We start from the raw sequence: 20,834 nt of genomic DNA on the forward strand, positions 1-20,834 counted from the left end.
CTCTCCCCGCCAGATATGCATCCCCATTAAGCATCACTATCATGGTGTGACCGGTTTGACGCGCCAACGAGAGTTTTCCTTCTCTCAAAAGAGGTTTTTTATTATCGAGGAGTTTTCCACTTCTCCCCGCCAGATAGGCACCCCCTGTGAGCATCACTATCTTGGTGTGACCGGTTTGATGCGCCAACGAGAGTTTTCCTTCTCTCAGGGAGGTTTTTTTTTCACACAGGGGAGTTTTCCACCTCTCCCCTACACCACACCGCACCCGCACCTCACCGAGATAAATAAAGGTTTTTTGATGAAGGGGAGTTTCCTACTCTCCCCTGTGTCAGAGGACCAAAGTTTTCCGGGGCACTGGACAACTTCAACCGTGACAAAAAGGGCTTTTTTGTTTTCGGGGAGTTTTTCCTCTCTCCCCGCCAGATATGCACCCCCGTTAAGCATCACTATCATGGTGTGACCGGTTTAATGCGCCATCGAGAGTTTTCCTTCTCTCAAAGAGGTTTTTTGATAGAGAGGAGTTTCCTGCTCTCCCCTATGCTCTCCCCACGCCCCTTCCTCCCGCCATCACACCACAAGTTCCTCCTCTTCCTCACCCGCCATCTACTGCCTTCCAAACACTCCTAACCTGTGGTTTATTAACGAAAGGGAGTTTTCCTTCTCCCCGTGCCCAACTCCAACCTCAGACATCCGCTTAGCGTCACTGTCTGCTGTGACGTGGTTTTTTTGTAAACATGAAGGGAGTGATCCTTCTCCCTTAGCCCACCTCCAACCTCAGACAATATTTTAACGTCACTACCTGCTGCGACGGGTTTTTTTGTCGGTAAAAGGGGAGTTTTCCATCTCCCCGAGCCCAACTCCAACCTCAGACATCTGTTTAACGTCACTGCCTGCTGTGACAAAAATTCATCCCCTACGAAGCCCACTGCTTCAACCGACTGCGACTCAGAACTGGCCTTCCGCCATCCCATCTCGTAATCAATCCTTCATCCCCAAGACAAGTAAGAATATCGTCCGACAATATCCCAGTTGTCTTGGAGAGATCCCCCAAGCTGATGGTCTGAGTGCCACGAGTGTCGGTTACCCCGATCGAGATGTCGCCGGGTCGGACCCGGCTGTTCGGGGGCTGTGCCTTGGTCGAGTCCTTGCGAGTTCTCGACGCCGCTCGTTTACTCGAGCGAGCGTCTGTCTTGCGGGGGGCCGTCTTCCCCAAAATGGCCGCCGCGACCGACTTTCTCCAATACCGATCGTAGCCCCTCTGGCCAAGTTTCGAAATTGGCTTTTCGGGACCACCGATCCTCCCAGTTGCCTGGGAGATGTAATAGGAGAAGTCGATCAACGCGCCTCCTAGCCCCCCACTCCTATACTGCGGAAACAGTATAATGCAAGACAGGTTGTTCTGGTCCCAAGAGACCTTCTCTTTCGAGAAGAATCCCGCAACCGAGAACTCGTGCTCTTTGCCTTGCGAGCCCTCCCGCTTCTCGACAAGGACATAGAACATGTAATTGTCGAACTCGTACCAGATGAACTTGTTCTGTATAAAGAACTTTCCAAAAAGGCACATGGACTGGAGGAACAAATGCTCACTCTCGTCCGCCCCGTCCACCTCGTAAATCTGGTAGCGGCCGCCCTCGAACTCGTGAACGAGGGTGCCCCGCGGCCGCTCTTCATCCCCAGACAGACGCTAAAGGAAAAATGTCAGCTTCCGGGGTTTCGTTGTCGGGGAACAAAGAGCCAAAAAGAAAAAAGAAAAAAAAGGGTACACTCACCTCATGCTGATAGAGCTCTGCCGGGTTACAGGTGTACTTAAAACACCTGTCACACACAAACAAACGGTCGGCCTGATGCCCCGAGGCCGTGAAAACATCGGCTGGGTAGCCGGTGTTCTCATGCTCGGCCTGGATTATCAGGCCACCGTATACCACCTGCAGGCCCGGCCCCTGCTCACACCCTGTAAAAGTAGCCCTGTGTCAGCAACGTATATTTGTGTTGTTTTTGGAAATCTGCAACAGGATGATAATGTGTTGTGGAGGTCCGAAAATACTCAATCGGGAAGGCAACACAGGGTTCAGGGACAAACAAATTGGGCGATAAGTAAGAAACAAACAGAGCAAACCACGAGGCCCAGCATCACGAAACTAGCCCTGGAATGGCTAAACGAAACCAGTAAGAAAGACTAGGAGGGGAAATGCTGTGTAACTTACCGGCAGAATGCCTGGGATCCTTCGAACGCGTCGCCACTCCCGAACGGGAGGGTTCGGCGGAAGGATCCCTGGGTGCAGCGTCCGGCACCTGCAAATTTGCTCCATGCTGGGAGCCCGAACTCCTCGTCTGTCGACCGGCCCCCTCCGGCGACTTCGACTTCGATCCGTCCCGTCGCCTGCTTGCCCCACTGGCACCAACAGGAGGGGTTCGACGGCTGCTCCTCTCTGTACGCGTCGGCGGCATTGTGATAATGGTGATGGTGATGGTAATAATGATAATGATGATGATGGCGATGGTGAGGTGATGAGGTGGAGTGAGGATGAAAAATGATGGTTGTCGGTGGTGGTCGTGAGGGAGGTCGACAACACAGAACAGTGATGAAATCAAAACCTTCTGGGATCCAGACTGGACCACTCATACTAGTCTGGGGGTCACTTCCTGGCGTTCACAGAGTACGCATATAATACATGGTGACCAATAGGCGCTAGTCTTGTGCTATTGATACGATGTTACTTTTGTAATACGAACTTCTACTACAATACGATATATCGATATTCCTATGTATATATGTTATGTCTGAAGTCTGTGTGATAATGGTATATGAGAAGAGGTCTCCTGGCAACTTGAATTGACCAGTCTATAGATCTATAAATTACTATCGAAAGAGTCCGTTCCCGAGGCGCAATAGAGAGCACTTAGGCCGTTAAGTATACTAGGCAGCTACACAGTTTTTCAATCTCGTCACTAGAATTATATAGTACGTAATACGAATGTTCGGTCCAAATACCAGGTTTTTAGTTTCGTAAGGAGCAATCCATTGATAATCCAAGTACTCAGATCACGAAGTTGAAGTGTAGACGGCATATACATTATATAAGGATATCGACAATTTTGAATTTGGCCAGACAATGTCAAAGATATGGAGGCCCGCAAGGGAGCAATGGATCAACCGGTTAGAAAACTGGAGAGAGAGAAACTTCCGTACTATAGTTTGTTTATTATCATACGCCTTTCCTCTCCTCCTCCTCCTCCTCTCTTCTCTAACTCCATTATTCTATATTAAGCTCGATCATAGCTTTCGTTCGAATAAAAAGAGTAGGAACAATGGCAGAAAGACAAACAGCAGAAACCTCGATCCAAGGGAGCAACAGACTACAGGCCACAACGGAGTGTCTATCAACACAGGTCAGTCCTCCTCTTCTTTTCCCTTGGTCTCGTGACTGGGACAACCTATTTAATCTCCTCCTGTTCCTGCTCCTTCTCTTTCTTTTCCCATCATCCTCTTCCAAACCCACTAACCACCAGCCACCAACCACTAACCACCAACCTCTCCCATCATCTCCATCATCTCCATCATCTCTATCTTTTCTACCTTCTCCATCTTCGTCATATCCCTTATCTTCTTACTCTTTCTCCCCAATTATCTTTTTTATATTCGACATCTTCATTTTCCCCTTCGTCTTCCTCCCTCTGTCTTCTTCTGGATCCAGCATCTGGATTTAAATATTGAAGTAGGTACAATCTCAAGTCTTCACCCTACTCACGTCCTTCATCCTATTCATCTTCAGCCTGTTCAGTTTCATGATTCTGCTTCACCTTCTCATTCATCTTCTTCTTGTTCATCTTCACCATCCCACCCCACCACCCTCGTACTTCACCCACCTCTTGCTTCAGCTTGCTCGTTGTCTTCTTCCCCTTCCTTCCTTCTTTTCGTCTCTTTTCTTCATCTTACCTATGTTCTTCATCTCTCTTCTTCATCTTGTTCGTGTTCCCCATCTCTTCTTCAACTCTCTACCTCACCTCCCTTCTCCTCCCGCCTTATCATTCCTACTACTTTCATTCACCTCCTCTTCATTTCTTCTTCTCTTCCTTAATACATACCTGTCATCGATCTCGAAAGTCTTCCATCACCGACTACCAAACTCAATGGATCGGGCTTATCCTCTCATGTGACACTAGGCTCGCTCTCATTCTCTTCGACCCTCGAAGCACCGATTCTCTCGACTCTCGCATACGAGATTTGAAAGTAGCAGATCACAGACAATATTCCCATTGAACCCTCGTGTAAGCTAAGTTTCTTTTACTCCATTCTCTTTATACCTTTCCAGTCTCGAAACTAGAACAGCCGAGCAAAGATACCTTTCTCCCACAGTTTGGTTACGAGACTGCCTTTCTCCCTCCATCTTCCATACAAATTTACAACACTTCGCCTTCCATACATCGATACCACTCCATTCTAAAATGCAACAGTTACCGTACGAGATGGTATCAAGCTTCGGCTTCGTCGGCTCATCATCGAGGACCCAGACCTTTCTATACTCATCAATGGCAATGGACCGCTTCTTTTTATTTTTGACACTCGCTAATTGATACTTAGAGACCTTAGAGATCGATTTATGTGCCGAGCATGCATACGCAGCAACGAGAAATTTGTCCACCAAAGAGGTGGTGCGCAACACATCCTACCAAAGGGGTAGTGTACGAACAAGAGCATCCTACCAAAGAGGTAGCGGACGGACGAACGAACAAACGTATACCACGTGATAATTTTCGACATCAAAATCCACCAATTCGAGGTAACTATGATAATTGTGGGATGCTAACGAAACTAATGACGGTGCCTAGCTAGATTTTCCCGATGACTGTCTGGATGTTCGACACCAGCTTGCCGGCCCTGGTATCTATGGCAAGTCACCCGACCGAACCGAGACTACCTAGATGTTCGGCACTAGTTTGGCGACACTAGTATCTATGGTTAGTCACCCGAACGCGAACGAGTTGAACCTGGATGTCCAACACTAGTTTTTCGGCAACTGGTATCCATGGTTATCGAGGTCACCCTTGGGCAGTGGGGGATTGGTGAGGCCGCGGGCCGGTTTAGGTAGCCTTCGGGCAGCGGAGGATTGGTAAGGCCTTCGGGCCGGGTTAGGGGGTGGCCTTCGGGCGGGGGAAGAGAGAGGCCCTACCACGGGTCGGGGAGTGAGGCCTTCGGGCCGGGGGCCTGCGGGCCAGGTGAGGGGAGGGGCCGGAGGCCAGGGGAAGGGGGAGGGGGAGGGGAAGGGGAGGTGAGACACAAGGTGGGAGAAGGGGGTGAACTTACGAGGGAGGGGGGGACCATATCAACTACCGCAGCGTCCAGGAGGGTGCAGGTGCCCTACCATTCTGACCCACAGTGCCCAACGCGCTGCCTGGGCGGGGCTAATTAACACCTGCACCCGAGGCCTCCTGGACCTGTGTCGCAATAAACCAACTTTGCAACTTGTGACATCTTAGTCACTATGCGATCAACATGAACAAACGATCGCGCCTCCAACGGCCAGTGGTGCTCCAAGCACTATCACACATACTATACACACCATTAAATTGGGTCTGTCCCACCCCATCCCGAGTACCTATATCCAACCCGATCACCTTTCGAACCAGAATATCGCCGTTTACGGCAGATTGATCCTCAAGAGACCCGGGCCCGTTATAGCAGCGTGGATGAAGAGAGCTCGCTATAAAAAGAAATCATATACTAGCCTTGGCTAGCTATATATGGTTGGTGAACGAAATTATCGTCACCAACAAATTTTTGATTTGAAAAAAGTCGATCAATTCGACATCAAAGCTTAAATATAAATGATTTTATGGTCCTAACACCGTGAAATTGTGGATTGGAGAGTCTACAACCGAGATGCATGTATTTTCTTTTTTTTAAAATAAAAAATATATAAAAAATCATTGAGTAAATTTTTTGTGGACCCGTACAGGTGCTAAATGTTATCGATAAGGATAATATACGATGAAATGTGTTTTCTATACATATGAGTATCGGTGAGCCATTCTAGGTGATATGGATATCATGGTCGAGCTTGAGATTCACCGATATAAGAATACAGAAGTCGCCTGATGAATCGACCTAACAAAGTCATGCTCAAGTAGGTATCTATCAATATACTCCGGTTTAAACCTACTTTGATAATGGAGGTTTCAAAACGATCTGTGATTCTAGAAAATTATTGGTACACGTTACCGGCAGCATGGGTATTCCGCCTGTGGTTCACTCATTCATCTGTGGCCTAAGGTGGATACAAACGAATGCCCCTCTGGTAGAATAGCAGCTATAAGACATAAACGCCCTCCCAAAAGAACTACCATACGAGACAACCCTAGTCCCATTGACTCCGAAAGTCCTAATCCGATCGATCTCGACAGAAACCAAAAAAAAAAAACAAGGCGATCGAGTTCCAGCTAGCTAAAGGACGAAAAGCAACCAAAGAAAAAACGGATAATGATAATACACCTATTCAACATTTCAGTTGATGCCCTTAATCCGTACTTATGATCATGTTTTAAATCAAATTAACGCCAGCCCTTCCATGATTATCCGCATGTGCTCGTTGAAACTGTCGTAGCAGATCAATCACACCTCCACCTTGTAAATCATCTTCATCGTCTATTCGTTCGATTTGTAAATTGTCGTTCTCAAGGGTGGTTGATACAAACGATTCGCCCAAGTTACTGATATACCGTCCGTCCGGACTATCTACCTCATCTTCCTCTTCTCGTAGAATACTTTCTTGACGAGGGAATCCCGGATTATGGTATACCGATTGACGAAGTGTTCTTGCGTGTGAGGGTGCAGGGTGGTGATGGCGGTCTAGGAGGCCAGATGCCTGTCCACGGTACATCGAATGGCTGATTTGTTGAGATTGTTGGACTCCAGGGTTGGTTCTATTTCGGCGTTGGGTTATTGTGCCGGTCATGTTCTCTGGTGCTGCGACTGGTGATGCTAGAGGATTTGTGTAGCCCGGTGCATATGCGATTCGCGAGGCGGTACCAGCTTGTCGATTTCCATAACTGTCGAGAAATCCCATCATAGAGGCTTTCATCTTGTTATCTCGTGAATCGTAGTATTCCTCGCGGCCGGTAATACTCGTAGACTTGATTTTCTAGTTAGCAAGGATATCCCTTCCGCACCCAACAATTCTAGGAAGAAATGGGATTACACGTCTCACCTTCTTAGGTCCAGTCATATTGAAATCAAATTCTGCAAAGCTACAGACGTACCCGATCCCATCAACATGTACCGTAAACTCACGAAAGAAATCAATGATCCGGTCACTACACTTCGGCAGAGAAAACCACATTACAAACGGCGTCAAGATGATACTCGCAACTTCCCAGAAAAAGATTACTATCTTAAGTTCATAAAGTTTCGAGAATTCCTTCTTGACTTCGTCAGAGTGTAAGCGACCTTTCCATTCTGGCGGGCTGTAGCGTGTGTGGTACATAACCCAGGAAAGTTCGTATGTAGGGTCGAAGACGTCTGTTTCTGCGGGAATGATTCCTCTTGCTACCGCAGTGATGGATCCGAATAAAGTAATATAGAATAGGACAGTTCGATCCTTTGTGATTTCGAACTGGAGTAGCTCTGTGTCGAGCAGAGATGCAATTGCTAGAACTGCGGCAAAGGATCCAAAGATGAATGTAACAAACCTATGGATATCCGGCAAGTATATTAGCGTCACTGCTACTTCTGGAAGAGAACATTCAACTCAAGCCAACTTACTTAGCTGCCTGAACGAACTTTTCCTTCGGGAACTGCTCGAGGTACTTAACCGCAAATGGATAGCTTATATTCATTCTGCGATGGAAAAGATGAACTAGCTCATTGAACTCTCGGAACTTCCACTCTGCGAGGGGAGTGTATCGACGAGAGCCAATTGCGCTTGGGTTTGTTTGGTATTCCTGGTTTCAAGAGATTAGTATCCAGTGCGCCTAGACGGTTTAGAAAGAACCCTACATTGAAATATTGGAAGAAATAGTGGATCACAAGATAGGCGACAATGAATGGGGCAAATAGGAGATTGAAGAACCCGAAAACGACAAATCGTGTTCGTAACCTGGAGTTAACGGTCAGCCTTTGAGCATAATATACGTGTAGGGGTATTAGTTCATACGCTTGTGAGAGGCCTTTCCGAGACGACTCTTTAAGAAAAACAGGGTTGAAATTATCGCCATCATGGAAGACAAAATCTAATATGGCTAGCCCAAGGTTCCACTCCACAGTTTTCGTTAATAATTGATGGTCCCTCAGGAATGGTAGCGGGATTGATAGATCGAGAATATCCTTGTTGAACAAAGCGATAAGATAATTTTCTTTTCTCATCAATCGATTTGCGATGTCGTGGGCATCCATGCGCTGTTTGGAGCTATGATTCCGAATGTATTTTCTCGTGGTGGCTAAAGAAGTGACGGGATTCGAGTCTCGCAAAGCCATCAATTTTTGAACAACGTCTTGCCATTGGATAGTTTGCATATCCAGCTATAATTTCGATAAAATTAGATAATATAAACAGGGCCCACCGGAGACGGGGTCTTACATCTGGGATATCTAATAGATAATGGTAGAATTGGTGGATTTCCCACAGTCTCCATATATCATAAACGTATGATACCAGCTTTATCATCCATACCAGGCAGAAGATCCACAAAATCAATGTTGACCCGAGAGACATTCTAACGATATGTTAGCTCTAGCCCTAACCTCTAAACTTATATAGAACGATCGGAGTTTAGGGGTGTATTACTTCGCCATGCAGTGCCCAATAGTAATTTCACCAAGCGCTTTACTGGTCCTTAACTTAGTAAAATCAATACAGTTGAAAATATATGTCGAAAACCCAACGACAAAGGCAACAGTCCTAGACCAAGAACAGTCAGTATATGCTAGCAAGGCTTTGGACGGCGGATTCACTGATCTTACAGCAACCCGATGAACCTTTCCAGGCAGATACAATATATCCCCTTTCCAAGATAGTACTCATAGACCTGAATACTGGTTAGCATCCAAACCACACCCAACACATGAAACTACGAACGCCCCATACCCTGTGGAGAAAACAATCCAAATCCTCAACATTCGCCCATTTATACATAGCGCGCTGCTTGGGGTCAATAAACCCAGGCGGGAGCCTTTGGGCGGCCGGTGGTGGCCTTGATTCAACTTGTGGAGCTATATTGTTTTGAACTGCAGCCCAGCGTTCTTCTAGCACTCTTGATGGAGGTGGTGGGAGATTCCCGAGTTGCTGGTCAAAAGTAGTCGGCTGGTCATGAAAGCGAGAGAATTCTGGAGGAGGGGGGCTTGAAATATCCGAACTACCCGTTCCGACCATTCTCTCGTGACGGTTGCCTTCGATAATTAAGGACTCAGGAACATCGCTATCATTTCGGTCCCTCGGGGAAAGAAAGGCTCGGGTAGGGCCATCAGACTCCTCACTCGTCCTAACAGCATCGTGATCACTAGCTGAAGGTTTTCGAAGTCCAAATCCACTACCGAGGCCATACGGCTGGGTACCAGTTGTATCGCCGCGGGAGATCCCGCCTCTACCGGCTTCTAGGTTTGCGTGAAAGTCGGCCTCATCTTCGAAGGGCTCAGCTTCATCGTTGTAACCGTCATCAGATCTTCGGTCGTGCTGCCGGAGGCTTTCATAGATGCTCTGTCCTCCGAAGAAGCGACTGACTAGGTTACTAGCCATATTGCTCTGCACCAGAGGCCAGTCACAAATACAAGCTCATCGAAGGTGCAAACAGAACGTAATTTCGGGTCTATCGGGTATCGTGTAGCTGGAGTGTATAATTCCTTATCGATCCAAGTTACTCGGTGCTAATTTCGGGAATACAGACGGTGGTTGGGAGCTATAGAGGATAGGATGAATGTTTAGGAATGATAGTCCGAACTGGGCTAATAGTGTCTGGAGCTTGTTTGTCGTCAGCGCCATTAGCGAAGTCAGTCACGTCGCACTAGTCCACACAGCTAAAAACAGGCACGTGTGGCCACATCGGAGCTTATCATCTGGACATGAGAATTCATACGAGATGGAGGTGCTTTATGGTAATGCAAGTTAAAAGGCCCGAGATACTATCACCTGGGCGCGTCCTGGAGTGTCACGAAAGTTCCGATGTCTTGAACATCTCGTAATCCAAGTTGTGCTTTGCTTTGTCTTATCGCACTGCATCGGTTGGTATCTGCACCCTTGACAGGGCGACAGGGGTATGTCATCGGAATTGTTGCATTATTGAAGCTGTCTGTGTTGCTGCCCCGGTCTCGCTTTTTCCTAGTCTGCTAGGTCAGGGCTGCATTGCAGGGCCTTCGAATTCATGATTACTTATTCCGCTTTTACCGGTCTTAAATCGGACTTCATTACTTTAACTCGTTCATTATTTCTATAATATATATATCTTCCATTCGACTGAATTGACTTCGCCGATATCCGTGACCGGTTTCTATATCCAAAATGTTGATCAAAGAGTCTTTCGAGGATGTCAAGACCTCCGGAGGCACCTCCATGAGTAAGTTATAGCCCCACTATATATATGGAGTGGACATCGATACGGAAAAAAACTATCCTGCTCCTCATATAGGCAAGAAATTAATCCATATTGCATAGGAGTGTTTCTCTTCGAGCCCTCGATCCCCAATTACCCAAATGCGAAATTCCCAGGTGGGTAGCTAGCTTCCCTGTCACCATAGGCTCCCAGTCATACATGTACAGGATTGTCAGAAAATACGAGACTAATGAAGCATATGGTAGGGGTTGTTGTTTTTTCCGAAATTTATCAAGGTAGTATTCATTAACATTCCAATGGCGTTATATTAATGACGCTTCTATGTCCGTTGTACTAAATCTGCTACAACGTGGTAGTAACCGGACCGGTCGCACGGTTTGCAAGGCAGATATGTAGCCAAGGGTTCGTACTAAAAATGTCCTACATCGACAGTATAGTTCATACTAACGGTGCTTAACCACTAGCTATGTGTGCGCAGCCCCATCGTCCTACCATGATTTCGAGGGGCCAGAGCCTGTACGTTCCACAAACAAGTACAACTAGTACCGTCTTTTCATAGATAGGCACTAAATATTTTAGTTCCCCTATGATGAGCCTGGAACAGACCTAGGCAACAAATTGAAAATCACGAAAACAGTGGAAAGCTATGATGAAGACGCCCGGCTGTGCGTCGACCTCCTCTTGTCAAAGAAGAATTCGAACGGCAAGGTTGGGGCGACTGGGTAAGCTTCATGGAAATGCGACCTGCAGGAAAATATAACTCCAGAATTTAGCTAATAGTTTAAAGTATGTGCTTGGGTGGTCACCTCGCGCTACGTTGCGCATTCGACACGAGAGTAACCGCTAGCGTTTGCTATTTCCCCACTGATATCCATTCTTCGTCGTTGGGGTTGGGTAAGAACGATAACTCCCTTTCCGTCATGACGACTATTAAAGGTGAAGTTATCCTTATTTTCGGAAAGAAGGATAACCACGTTAGTCCGGAAGGCAGGGTATGTATACTTTCGACACAAGCGAATAGAATTGAGCGTATCAAATATTAACTGGGTTCGAATCTAGGACTTGATTCGCAAAACACTACATGATGCTGGTGTCGATTTCACTTTCTTAGAAATCTCTGGGGCAGCCCACGCATTTATCCGCGATGAGAGTAGCAAGGGACGATATGATGCTGCGACAACCAAGTACTGCTTTGAACTCCTCTCGGAGCTGTTCAATCGGAAATTGAAATTGGATCTTGGAGAGTATGAGGATAAAGTACATCCTATCAAAGATGTTTGTTAAACCTCCAGCAACTCGGGAAGACCTACTCTATGGATTCTCTTGGGTGTACATGTATATGTATACCTGTAACAGATAGAAAGACTGCCTGTATGAGCGATTGGGCGATATTGCCGAAAAAGCGAAGTGGTATTTAAAAACTTGGTGGTACAGACTCCTAGCATACCCTGAAAAAGAAAAAAGCAAGCCAAAGGAAAGTACAAAGCTGCTCCATCGATCCTGACCCAGTTTTCGGCTCTCATTTATTGTATGATTCGAAAATTTCAACGAATGAATCCGGCTCCTGCGCGCCCCCCAACTCATGTTTCCCATTGATTGTGAAGTGAGGAACTCCTTGAATGAATCGCAGCTGTGCATCCGCAACTTCTTTGTCGACTTGAGGTCCTCCCAAATCACTTGTCAGATAATTGTCAACATCCTCTGGTTTAAGGCCTCCCTTGACGGCTGCTTCCTTGAGAACTGTGTCATCGGTAATATCCTTTTCATCCTCAAAGTATGAAATAAAGAGCTGTTCCACAACCTCATTCTGCACACCCTTCTCGCCAGCGAGGTGTATGATTCTATGAGACTTTCTGGTATTTCCAGTTTTTCCTAAAAAGTTACATTAATTGTTAGTAGACGTCCATGATTCTGTCAGATTAGTATATGTAATATTAGAGAAATAAATCGAACTCACCTCCGAATGCGAACTTGATTCCATCTTGAAGACCAACCGCTGCAAGGCGCCTCTGCATCATAGCGACTCGATCACGTCCAAACTTTTCTTCATAGACCTTTTGTTTGTCCACACTAACTTTGGGAGCGCTAGGATTGAGGTAGTATGGATGCCATTTTATCTCGAATGTAGCATCGGAATGCCTCTGCTTGAAAATGGCAATGGCTTTATTTAGTCTTTTGAAGCCTACATAGCACCTGTATCATTGTATCGATTTTCAATTATTAGTTCGCAGCTCTGACATTCATCTAGTCTGGTTGTAGGCGTGTGGCTAGTTTTTCTGTACTAACCATGGGCAAACAGTGTCGGAAACAATATCAATGGAGAATTTCGCCATTCTGAGTGTCGGGATTCCTAGCATGAACCTTTCGAGAATTGTAATTTGAAACTACCAGTTATAAATTTATGTTTGAAGAAACTGCATTAAAAGCTGGGGGAGGGGTATTGAGGTTTAAATTGATCGTTCATAGACATACAAAGTGCCTAGATGTGGTTATTTAATTAACCTGCCATGGCGGCGAAATTAACTTCCGAGGCAGTTAAGAGCATCAAATCCAAGATCAAGCTGACTAAGTAATCTATATAATCTACAAAACCCGTCCTATCTGAGAGCTCATAGACCAAGCCGGGCGAAGGAGCTTAAATTCGGCAAGCAGGGAAGCTTCTTACAAATCCACCTAATTCCATATCGCGTGCTACTTTTCGGCCGAACTTCCGCACGTTACCCGGAAACCCAAAACCTGGTTTAAACCCACACCCACGCGGATGCTAAATGTTCACCGCACACCGACGCGATGACCGGACCTCTAGAGTCCCTCAACGCCCGTTTTCCCTGCCGTGAGCGTCAGATAGACGGCCTTGCTGCTCTTCTTGGCCAGGTATGGACTTATAAACATTTTCTCGAAGAAGTAGCAATATTAGATCATTATATCGTTACTTACATGTTTTCGCGGTAGCTAGGATGACATCCCGGCGCCCCCAGTACTAGTGTTATATGGCACGGAAGCCACTGGAAAATCAACAATCGTCAAAGCAGTCCTAGAAGAATTCGAAATTCCATATGCATACGTATCATGCAAGGAGTGCATTACTGCTCGACATGTTTTCGAAAAGGCGTATACGAGCTGCGATGCTCTAATCTCCAATGGCGAGGAAAAGGGGAGACAAATTCGGCCAGATTCGGTAAATGCCTTAGCAGGCCAGCTTCAAAAGTTAATACCCAGCTCTGGAAAAATCGTACTAGTACTTGATGCTATTGATAAACAGAGGGAGGTGACACCGACAATGCTGTCGGGATTAGCAAGGATAGGGGAAGTCGTAGGTTGTCCCTTTGCATAGCGACACCCAACTCTGCAATGATACTGATTCTCCTATAGATTAGAAACCTTACTGTCATCATGATTGTTACCGTGTCCAGTACCCGTCTGTTGAACATCTCAGAACCTCCATCAATCTACTTCCCAGCTTACAATAAGGAGGAATGCGTCAAGATCCTCTCCCTCAACCCGAAATCCATCTTCGAAGTGGACGAAGAAGACGAATACTCCGAAGAAATGGAGCAAGAAGACCGATGGTTATGGGCGCAGTGCTGCTCCGCCGTATGGGATATCATGGGCAAATACGCAGCCAGAAATTTGAATGCATTGAAGGATGTAGTGGATGAACTATGGCCTTCTTTGATCCAGCCGATCGTGGACAATGAATACGGGACCCGCGATTTCCCAAAGCTATTTAACAGGTTGAAGAATGAGAAGCTACGGAATAGCGAGGAGTCATATGTTAGCATGCAAATTACGAGGGCGCCCGTAGACACAGCTACCGACGCGACACCCTTAGTACCAAATCGTAAGTTCCAAATGACTATTTGAATTGAAGATACTCGAGCAAGTGAGCCTAGATATTAATGAGTCGAGTAGGTGCCCATGATCTTCCATATTTCTCGAAGTATTTACTTTGCGCAGCTTACTTGGCATCTTTCAATACTGCACGTTATGATGCAAGATATTTTTCAAAGCTTGCTGAGGGTCTGAGCAAGCGAAAGCGTGGAAGAAAGAAGAAAAATACATCCCGCCAGGTACGTGGTATAGAATGAATCTGGTTCGAACTTAACCCAAAACTAAACATAATAATTTGCTCCAAAGTTGAATCGCAAACACCTTGGTCCCCGACCCTTCCAGCTAGAGCGTATGATGGCTATCTTCCAGTCCATACTACCCTCGTCTGTCCTTTCATCGGTGGACATCGGGAGCCAGGTTGGTAGTATCCTCTTTCCTAGTTCTGATAAATTCATTAACCCTTCCGGATATTTAGATTGCGACACTGAATTCCTTACGACTCATCCGTAAGGTTTCCAACGTTGCTTCTGCAACCGACGCATCATCAAAGTGGCGGGTTAATGTTGGGTACGAATATGTGAAGGTTGTTGGAAGAAGCGTAAAATTTGATCTTGAGACTCATCTTGAAGAGTGATGTGTATGATACGGCGATACCCCTCAAATAATCCGAATACCCTATATGATAGATCTACACAGCATGAATTTTCATCGGTTTCTACTGATTCCGATCCCCAAATTTTTTTTAGATTCGTCTAGTTTCGTGAACCAGGTTCGCCATCGCTCGCTATCATACACTCAGAGATAATACAATGACCAATACTGGAGTTACTGGAGCTTATTCGGAAACTCATCCTCCAAAACAATTCTCGCAAGCACGTTCATAGACAATAGTTCTTGTAGCAGCAGTTTTGCGGCATAAGGAATCTTCATCCTTGTTACAAACTTGCTGCTTTCGCAAGTCGTACACCAACTTGAATACCCCATCAGTCCACAGTTTTCGCAAAGATCTATTTCGTGGACATCCGACGACAACATTAGACGCTCCAACAATAATTGAGAAGCTAGGCGGTTATGAAGTGTTAGCGTTTTTCTTTTGCCACTTATGGTGGTGAGCTCTGTGGGGAATTTACCTCCGTATGCAATTAAACAATCTCTCTCCATCTCTCCCAATCTCAGACCACCATCACGAGATCTACCTTCCGTCGGCTGTCGAGTCAAAACCTGTAGGTGCAGCATCATTAGTATAATGGCATGGAAATCACACAAACATATATACGCTAGACGCCACTTACAGCTCTCGGACCCCTTGCTCTGCTGTGCATTTTGTCTTGGACCATATGCTTCAACTTCTGGTAATAAATTGGCCCAAAGAATATGTACGCCTGTAGCGACTCTCCTGTAATCCCTGACGTGACAAAATCTTTCCCAGAGTAGTTGAACCCGTGGGATATCAATATTTCGCTCATGTCTTGTACTTTGCTGCCACCGAATGCAGTTCCATATTGCAAATTTCCGCTTAGGACACCCGCTTTACCCGCTAACAATTCAATCATTTTGCCAACCGTCATTCGAGAGGGGAAACCATGCGGGTTCATGATAATATCGGGACAAGTGCCAAAATCATTAAAAGGCATGTCCTCCTGTTGCACAATGATACCGCAGACACCCTTCTGTCCGTGACGGGACGAGAACTTGTCACCAAGTTCAGGTCGCCTCGTCTGACGTGTCAAAACTTTGATGATTGTTTGTTCAGACTCCGAGCATGATATCATGACTTTGTCGATATATGCAGGGTCGGTGAGCTTGTAGTTCATTGCAGCATCTTTATAGTCGCCGAGGCGATTTTGTGGGCCTTCGGCAGGATTATTCGCGGTATGGGTGGGGACCTGTTTGAGAATATAGGATTCGCCTTGTTCTATTCGTTCACCAACTGCAGCTAAACCGTCGCCTTCGATGATGCGATGCTTCTTAATGGGATTGCCCTCTTCGTCCGACTTACGGTCTCCGATCCGATCCATTCTTTAAAGTTGTTAATGCAACATTCTCAGTCGATTTGATAGGACGTACTCACGTTTGGTTAGGATGCTTTTTGAGCGTGGTGACATATTTACGTAGAACTTGGCATCTTCCGAACCCACGATCCACGGATGATTTGTTCAGAACTAAAGCGTCCTCAATATCGTACCCAGAATAACTCATGACAGCTACAACCGCATTCTGTCCTGCTGGAAGCTATATTTGGTGTAAGAATGTATTGTAAATCTAGTAATGGGTATCTCTTACCTTATCGTATTTGATAAGTTCAATTGTTCTTGTTTTAACCATTGGTTGTTGAGGGTATACCATCAAGTACAATAGGGTGTCGATGCGCAAGAATTGGTTATATGCAATAGCTCCAATTGCTTGCTTACCCATAGCACATTGATAGGTGTTTCGAGGGGATTGGTTATGGTGGGGGAAGGGAATTAATCCGGCGACAGCTCCGAGGATTGTAAACGGTTCAATTTCAAGATGTGTCGTTGAGGCTGATATTTCATGTTCATATATCGCGATGTGGGCATCATTCTCCTCGTTCACATCGACATACTCTACTAACCCTTTCTTCAAAAAGTCCTCGAAGGTCATCTTGCCAGCTTTTAATGACTATTTAGAAGAGTTAGATTGCTTAGCCACACCCTATCAGCGCTTTGTGAGAGTATTACCTTGATATGTCTGAGTGTGACCTTCGATTTCTTATTTTCAACAATAATCAAAGGTCTGCAAATTCTTCCACCATCGGTCGCAATATGTACACCGCCCTGGTGATGATTGATGAATATACTAACAAACTCGCTAATTTTGCCCATTCTTCTCATTTTACGAAATCTTGTAAGGAATCTTGCGGGATACCTCGTTATTCCGAAAGGTGTACCATTCATAAAAATGACATAAGCACCCGGTGCGTATAGCTCCTGCCCGCTGACCGCGAGGACATCTATACCGGTGTTAGCATATGATTCAAAAAATACACCGTGGAATAACAAGTACCTTCCGCCCCGAGCACCATCGCAAGCCTAATAACATGTTCTTCATCGTCATCGGTTGTAATGTGGGTCATAAGAGCTAAATTCTTGACAAGACCGCAAGCTTCACCTTCGGGCGTGTCGGACGGACAAACTATAATAATTATCGATGATGAGTAAGAACATCTCGGTGAGAAGAGCCATCGTGGAACTTACGCATGCCAAATTGGGAGGGCTAGGAAGTTATGAATTAATCAGCGCGTTCATATTAACGAGGCAGGGCAGTTTAAACTCACCTGAAGCGCTCTAGGACCGCTGACTTTTCTTGTCTTTTCAAACTGACTGGATATTCTAGTCATCATTCCGAGAGCGCTTATATAACTAAGCCGGCTAAGAACGTGAGTGACACCAGCTCTCTCCATCTTAAAACGCTTGAGGGACCAGTTTCCTGTCGATATAGCACGGTTCATTCCCTGCGTTATGGTATGGCCGTGACCACTCAAGATATTGTATGCATCAAACTCTTCTGTCCTGTTGGGCTTCTTAAGGATCTTATCAATGTTCATTTTCAATTCGCCGTTGAATCTTTTAAATAAGTCCTCAAACAGTAAAGAGAGTAATTGGCCAGCTCTAATAAGTTGTTAGCAACAATGTCTATGCATAATTTAACATCAAGCTACTACTTACAATTCCAGACGCTTATTGCCGACGTAATCCCTATCGTCAACAAGTTGCGGATTCGCCATAGCCATGAGAATTCTCCTTGTCATCACCGCGATATACAGAGCCTTTGGTCTGAAGTTCAGATTTTTCACGGGTACATGAGCCAAAACGATAGTTGCCAACGCTTCAAGGGCTTCATGGGCATATGATTTCCGGGTTGTGAGGATCTTTCGACTAGTTCTTACCCTAGCTCCAAAGTAATCTAGAGCTTGCTGTTGAGTAAAAACACCAAGTTTCGAGCACTCTTCAAAATTGACAGAAAATGTGTCTTGATAAACGCTATCTGTTCCAGCTACCATCAGGAGGATCTCGTGGTCAGATTGGATACCAAGGGCCTTCAATACTAGCACGATAGGAACGTCTTCAGAAACAGAGTTGTGTCGCAGATATATAGCACCCTTTTTACTGAGAACGTAGGTATTTGATTTGCGCTCATGTGTAGAACTGTCCACACAAGTAGTTAGACGCATATACCGGAGGAGTAGCTCGATCCCAAACTTACCTGGTGACTGATGCCTGAACAATCTGTTTCTTTGTATCCGCCTCAACGATTATACGATTCTTGCTTAGCTGCTCTTGAACTAAGATAACCTTCTCTGTCCCGTTGATAATGAAATAGCCACCGGGGTCTAGTGGACATTCTTTTAAGACTGCCATCTCATGTTCGCTTTTATTTGTGAGCACGCACTTGTTGCTCCTCAACATAATCGGCAAGCGACCAATGTTAACACCATTTCTTGCGATTACAGCTTTCCCTCGAACATATTGAATATCGACGAAAACCGGAGCAGCGTATGTCATATCGCGGAGACGGCATTCGTTGGGGGTAATGTCTGCGTCGCTGTCGCTGTCCTGCCTCTCGGGTAGCCCAACTCGGATGTCCACATATCTAGAAGACGTATAGTAGCCTTAGTCCTGCTGTTCCGTCCATGCCATCCTTCTTAGAATGTAAAATAGTTCTTCGTAGTACCTGAGAAAGAAATTCGGGTCCACCTCGCTAACCACCATCTCGTTCGCCTTGATGATTTGTTTGAGTTCGACATCGCAGAAGTAATTAAACGAGTCGAGATGCTGTTTTACGAGTCCCTTGACCTTGAGGAAAGCCGGTAGAAGAGCCCATTTATCCTTGGTAAAAGAAAAGATCCATTAGATGAGGTGTCAAGGGCCGGTGACGATAATTATAACCGGAGAACGCACTTTAGCAGTTGTGATCGGGTCTGTCAACTTTTTGCCTTGATAGATCGGTTCGAGGAGCTTTGCGAAAGCCTGGAAGAGCATTAACGTAAGATGCTGTCCTATTGAGAGTAAATAGCGAATGATGATTATACCTCATCCTGTGCTGAATGATGGTGGTGAGAGGACTTCGCACTCTCCTAGATTTCATAATTGAATATATGGGTTAGATTGGACGATGCAATGATCATGAACGAAGGCTTCAATCGAGAACATAGGCATACTGTTACAGCCATTGCTTAATTGGTTGACTACCGCTGTCTTCCGACTTAATATCACTTAGGATATATTCGGCAGGGTATTAGGAATGAAAGGTAGATCAAAGCTACCGAGAATGTTCTAAGGATGAGCGACACATGTTCTGCCGCAGACGAGTCTTGATGTCGAGTTTTGTTTTAGCTTTAGTCATAGCAGAGCGGAAGGTCTGTCTCCAATAAAAAAATTCGCTACTTAGGTGGTTCGCTTGAGGACGCAGCTTTCGGTGCGACGCGATTTGACAAGGTTTGCATCTGAGACAATTTCCTTTTCGGGGGAAACAACACCACCCGCAACACATCTTGTCTGGTGGTCCCCACACCTGACTGCACCACCAGGCACCATCCGAGTGAATAGCTCGCAATGACGACCTTAATTGAGTGAAATACTCTGGTCTTACCGAGCCAGTGGAGTGCCCGGGAAATGCTGCCAGGAGAATAAGCCGCTGCTAGCGCCTGTATCCCGCTGTCGTTCGATACCGATAACATGCACGAAAGCCCAATGCTATCCCGCCAAAGATAGACTGAAATTGGTGATGCTGATGATGTGGTAGCTGTGCGTTGTTGCGTCTCCCCTCCACCCCGCTCGCCGTACTGTACCGTACCGTACTGTTCTGGAGTGTCGAGCCTCTCCGCCGCCATCACCAAGTTAACCCCTCCGCCATCGTCGCCTTATCCTCAACATCCTCTCCCCTCTCCCCTCTCCCCTCTCCCCTCTCACCATCACCCTCTCCTCCCCCCATCCTCAACCTAATCCTTCGTCTTCTCCAGCATCTCTCTCTACTATATCTCCATTGTCTCTGCCGTCGCTGCCTCGCCACTGCGGTCACTATCACCAACAGCCTAGCCTGCTTGAGGGTCGACAGCATCGATATCCCGCTCTCCTCGTTATTCAACCCGGCCATCCGACACCATTCAAGTCCTAGCTGGCAGAGGCTCATATCCTCAAGCTATTCGTTTTATACTCTATACTGTATTAGATATAACTGGCATTTTTCAAGAAGGATCACGCCAACAGCATCCATAACTCTCGCTCTTTCTCCAAATTACAACAACTGTCATCCGCCTTTTGGTAAGTTGTCTCCTGCTTTCCTTGGGCGTGCAAGTGTACCCCGCTGCCGTAGTCCAGTGAGCGAGCGAAATAATCATCCGCCCCGTCATCCCGCGTTCCACGCTGTGGGTTTGGCCCTCCTGACTACTTGCCTACTTACTTACACCTCCTCTTTATTCCTGTCTTTGCCTTTCTTATATC

General features: G+C 46.1%; 6 protein-coding genes across 6 annotated transcripts; 2 read left to right on the forward strand and 4 right to left on the reverse strand.

Moving 5' to 3' along the window:
- Positions 1 to 913: 913 nt before the first annotated feature.
- AOL_s00054g370 (uncharacterized protein) lies at positions 914 to 2,448 on the reverse strand (the record flags this gene model as incomplete). Its single annotated transcript, XM_011121686.1, has 3 exons — positions 914 to 1,684; positions 1,770 to 1,951; positions 2,205 to 2,448. 3 exons carry the CDS (start codon positions 2,446 to 2,448, stop codon positions 914 to 916), a joined length of 1,197 nt encoding a protein of 398 aa, XP_011119988.1.
- A 4,091-nt stretch (positions 2,449 to 6,539) lies between these two features.
- Positions 6,540 to 9,728, reverse strand: AOL_s00054g371 (uncharacterized protein; the record flags this gene model as incomplete). The annotated part of the gene is made up of 9 exons (XM_011121687.1): positions 6,540 to 7,130; positions 7,206 to 7,686; positions 7,760 to 7,938; positions 7,994 to 8,093; positions 8,151 to 8,515; positions 8,574 to 8,709; positions 8,781 to 8,894; positions 8,957 to 9,021; positions 9,081 to 9,728. The coding sequence occupies 9 exons, from the start codon at positions 9,726 to 9,728 to the stop codon at positions 6,540 to 6,542; spliced, it is 2,679 nt and encodes an 892-aa protein (XP_011119989.1).
- A 759-nt stretch (positions 9,729 to 10,487) lies between these two features.
- Positions 10,488 to 11,823, forward strand: AOL_s00054g372 (uncharacterized protein; the record flags this gene model as incomplete). The annotated part of the gene is made up of 7 exons (XM_011121688.1): positions 10,488 to 10,542; positions 10,641 to 10,694; positions 10,896 to 10,941; positions 11,004 to 11,055; positions 11,119 to 11,261; positions 11,327 to 11,531; positions 11,599 to 11,823. The coding sequence occupies 7 exons, from the start codon at positions 10,488 to 10,490 to the stop codon at positions 11,821 to 11,823; spliced, it is 780 nt and encodes a 259-aa protein (XP_011119990.1).
- Positions 11,824 to 12,058: 235 nt separating this feature from the next.
- AOL_s00054g373 (uncharacterized protein) lies at positions 12,059 to 12,872 on the reverse strand (the record flags this gene model as incomplete). The annotated part of the gene is made up of 3 exons (XM_011121689.1): positions 12,059 to 12,411; positions 12,497 to 12,732; positions 12,826 to 12,872. 3 exons carry the CDS (start codon positions 12,870 to 12,872, stop codon positions 12,059 to 12,061), a joined length of 636 nt encoding a protein of 211 aa, XP_011119991.1.
- Positions 12,873 to 13,329: 457 nt separating this feature from the next.
- AOL_s00054g374 (uncharacterized protein) lies at positions 13,330 to 15,004 on the forward strand (the record flags this gene model as incomplete). The annotated part of the gene is made up of 6 exons (XM_011121690.1): positions 13,330 to 13,413; positions 13,496 to 13,852; positions 13,912 to 14,380; positions 14,452 to 14,609; positions 14,677 to 14,787; positions 14,846 to 15,004. 6 exons carry the CDS (start codon positions 13,330 to 13,332, stop codon positions 15,002 to 15,004), a joined length of 1,338 nt encoding a protein of 445 aa, XP_011119992.1.
- A 191-nt stretch (positions 15,005 to 15,195) lies between these two features.
- AOL_s00054g375 (uncharacterized protein) lies at positions 15,196 to 19,564 on the reverse strand (the record flags this gene model as incomplete). The annotated part of the gene is made up of 15 exons (XM_011121691.1): positions 15,196 to 15,431; positions 15,501 to 15,591; positions 15,663 to 16,389; positions 16,442 to 16,602; positions 16,654 to 17,013; positions 17,073 to 17,344; positions 17,398 to 17,526; positions 17,589 to 17,607; positions 17,669 to 18,002; positions 18,060 to 18,539; positions 18,598 to 18,984; positions 19,066 to 19,220; positions 19,293 to 19,385; positions 19,424 to 19,468; positions 19,553 to 19,564. 15 exons carry the CDS (start codon positions 19,562 to 19,564, stop codon positions 15,196 to 15,198), a joined length of 3,501 nt encoding a protein of 1,166 aa, XP_011119993.1.
- Positions 19,565 to 20,834: the final 1,270 nt, after the last annotated feature.

This window comes from Orbilia oligospora, assembly GCF_000225545.1.
Source record: "Orbilia oligospora ATCC 24927 unplaced genomic scaffold scaffold00054, whole genome shotgun sequence".
Classification (NCBI taxonomy): domain Eukaryota; kingdom Fungi; phylum Ascomycota; class Orbiliomycetes; order Orbiliales; family Orbiliaceae; genus Orbilia; species Orbilia oligospora.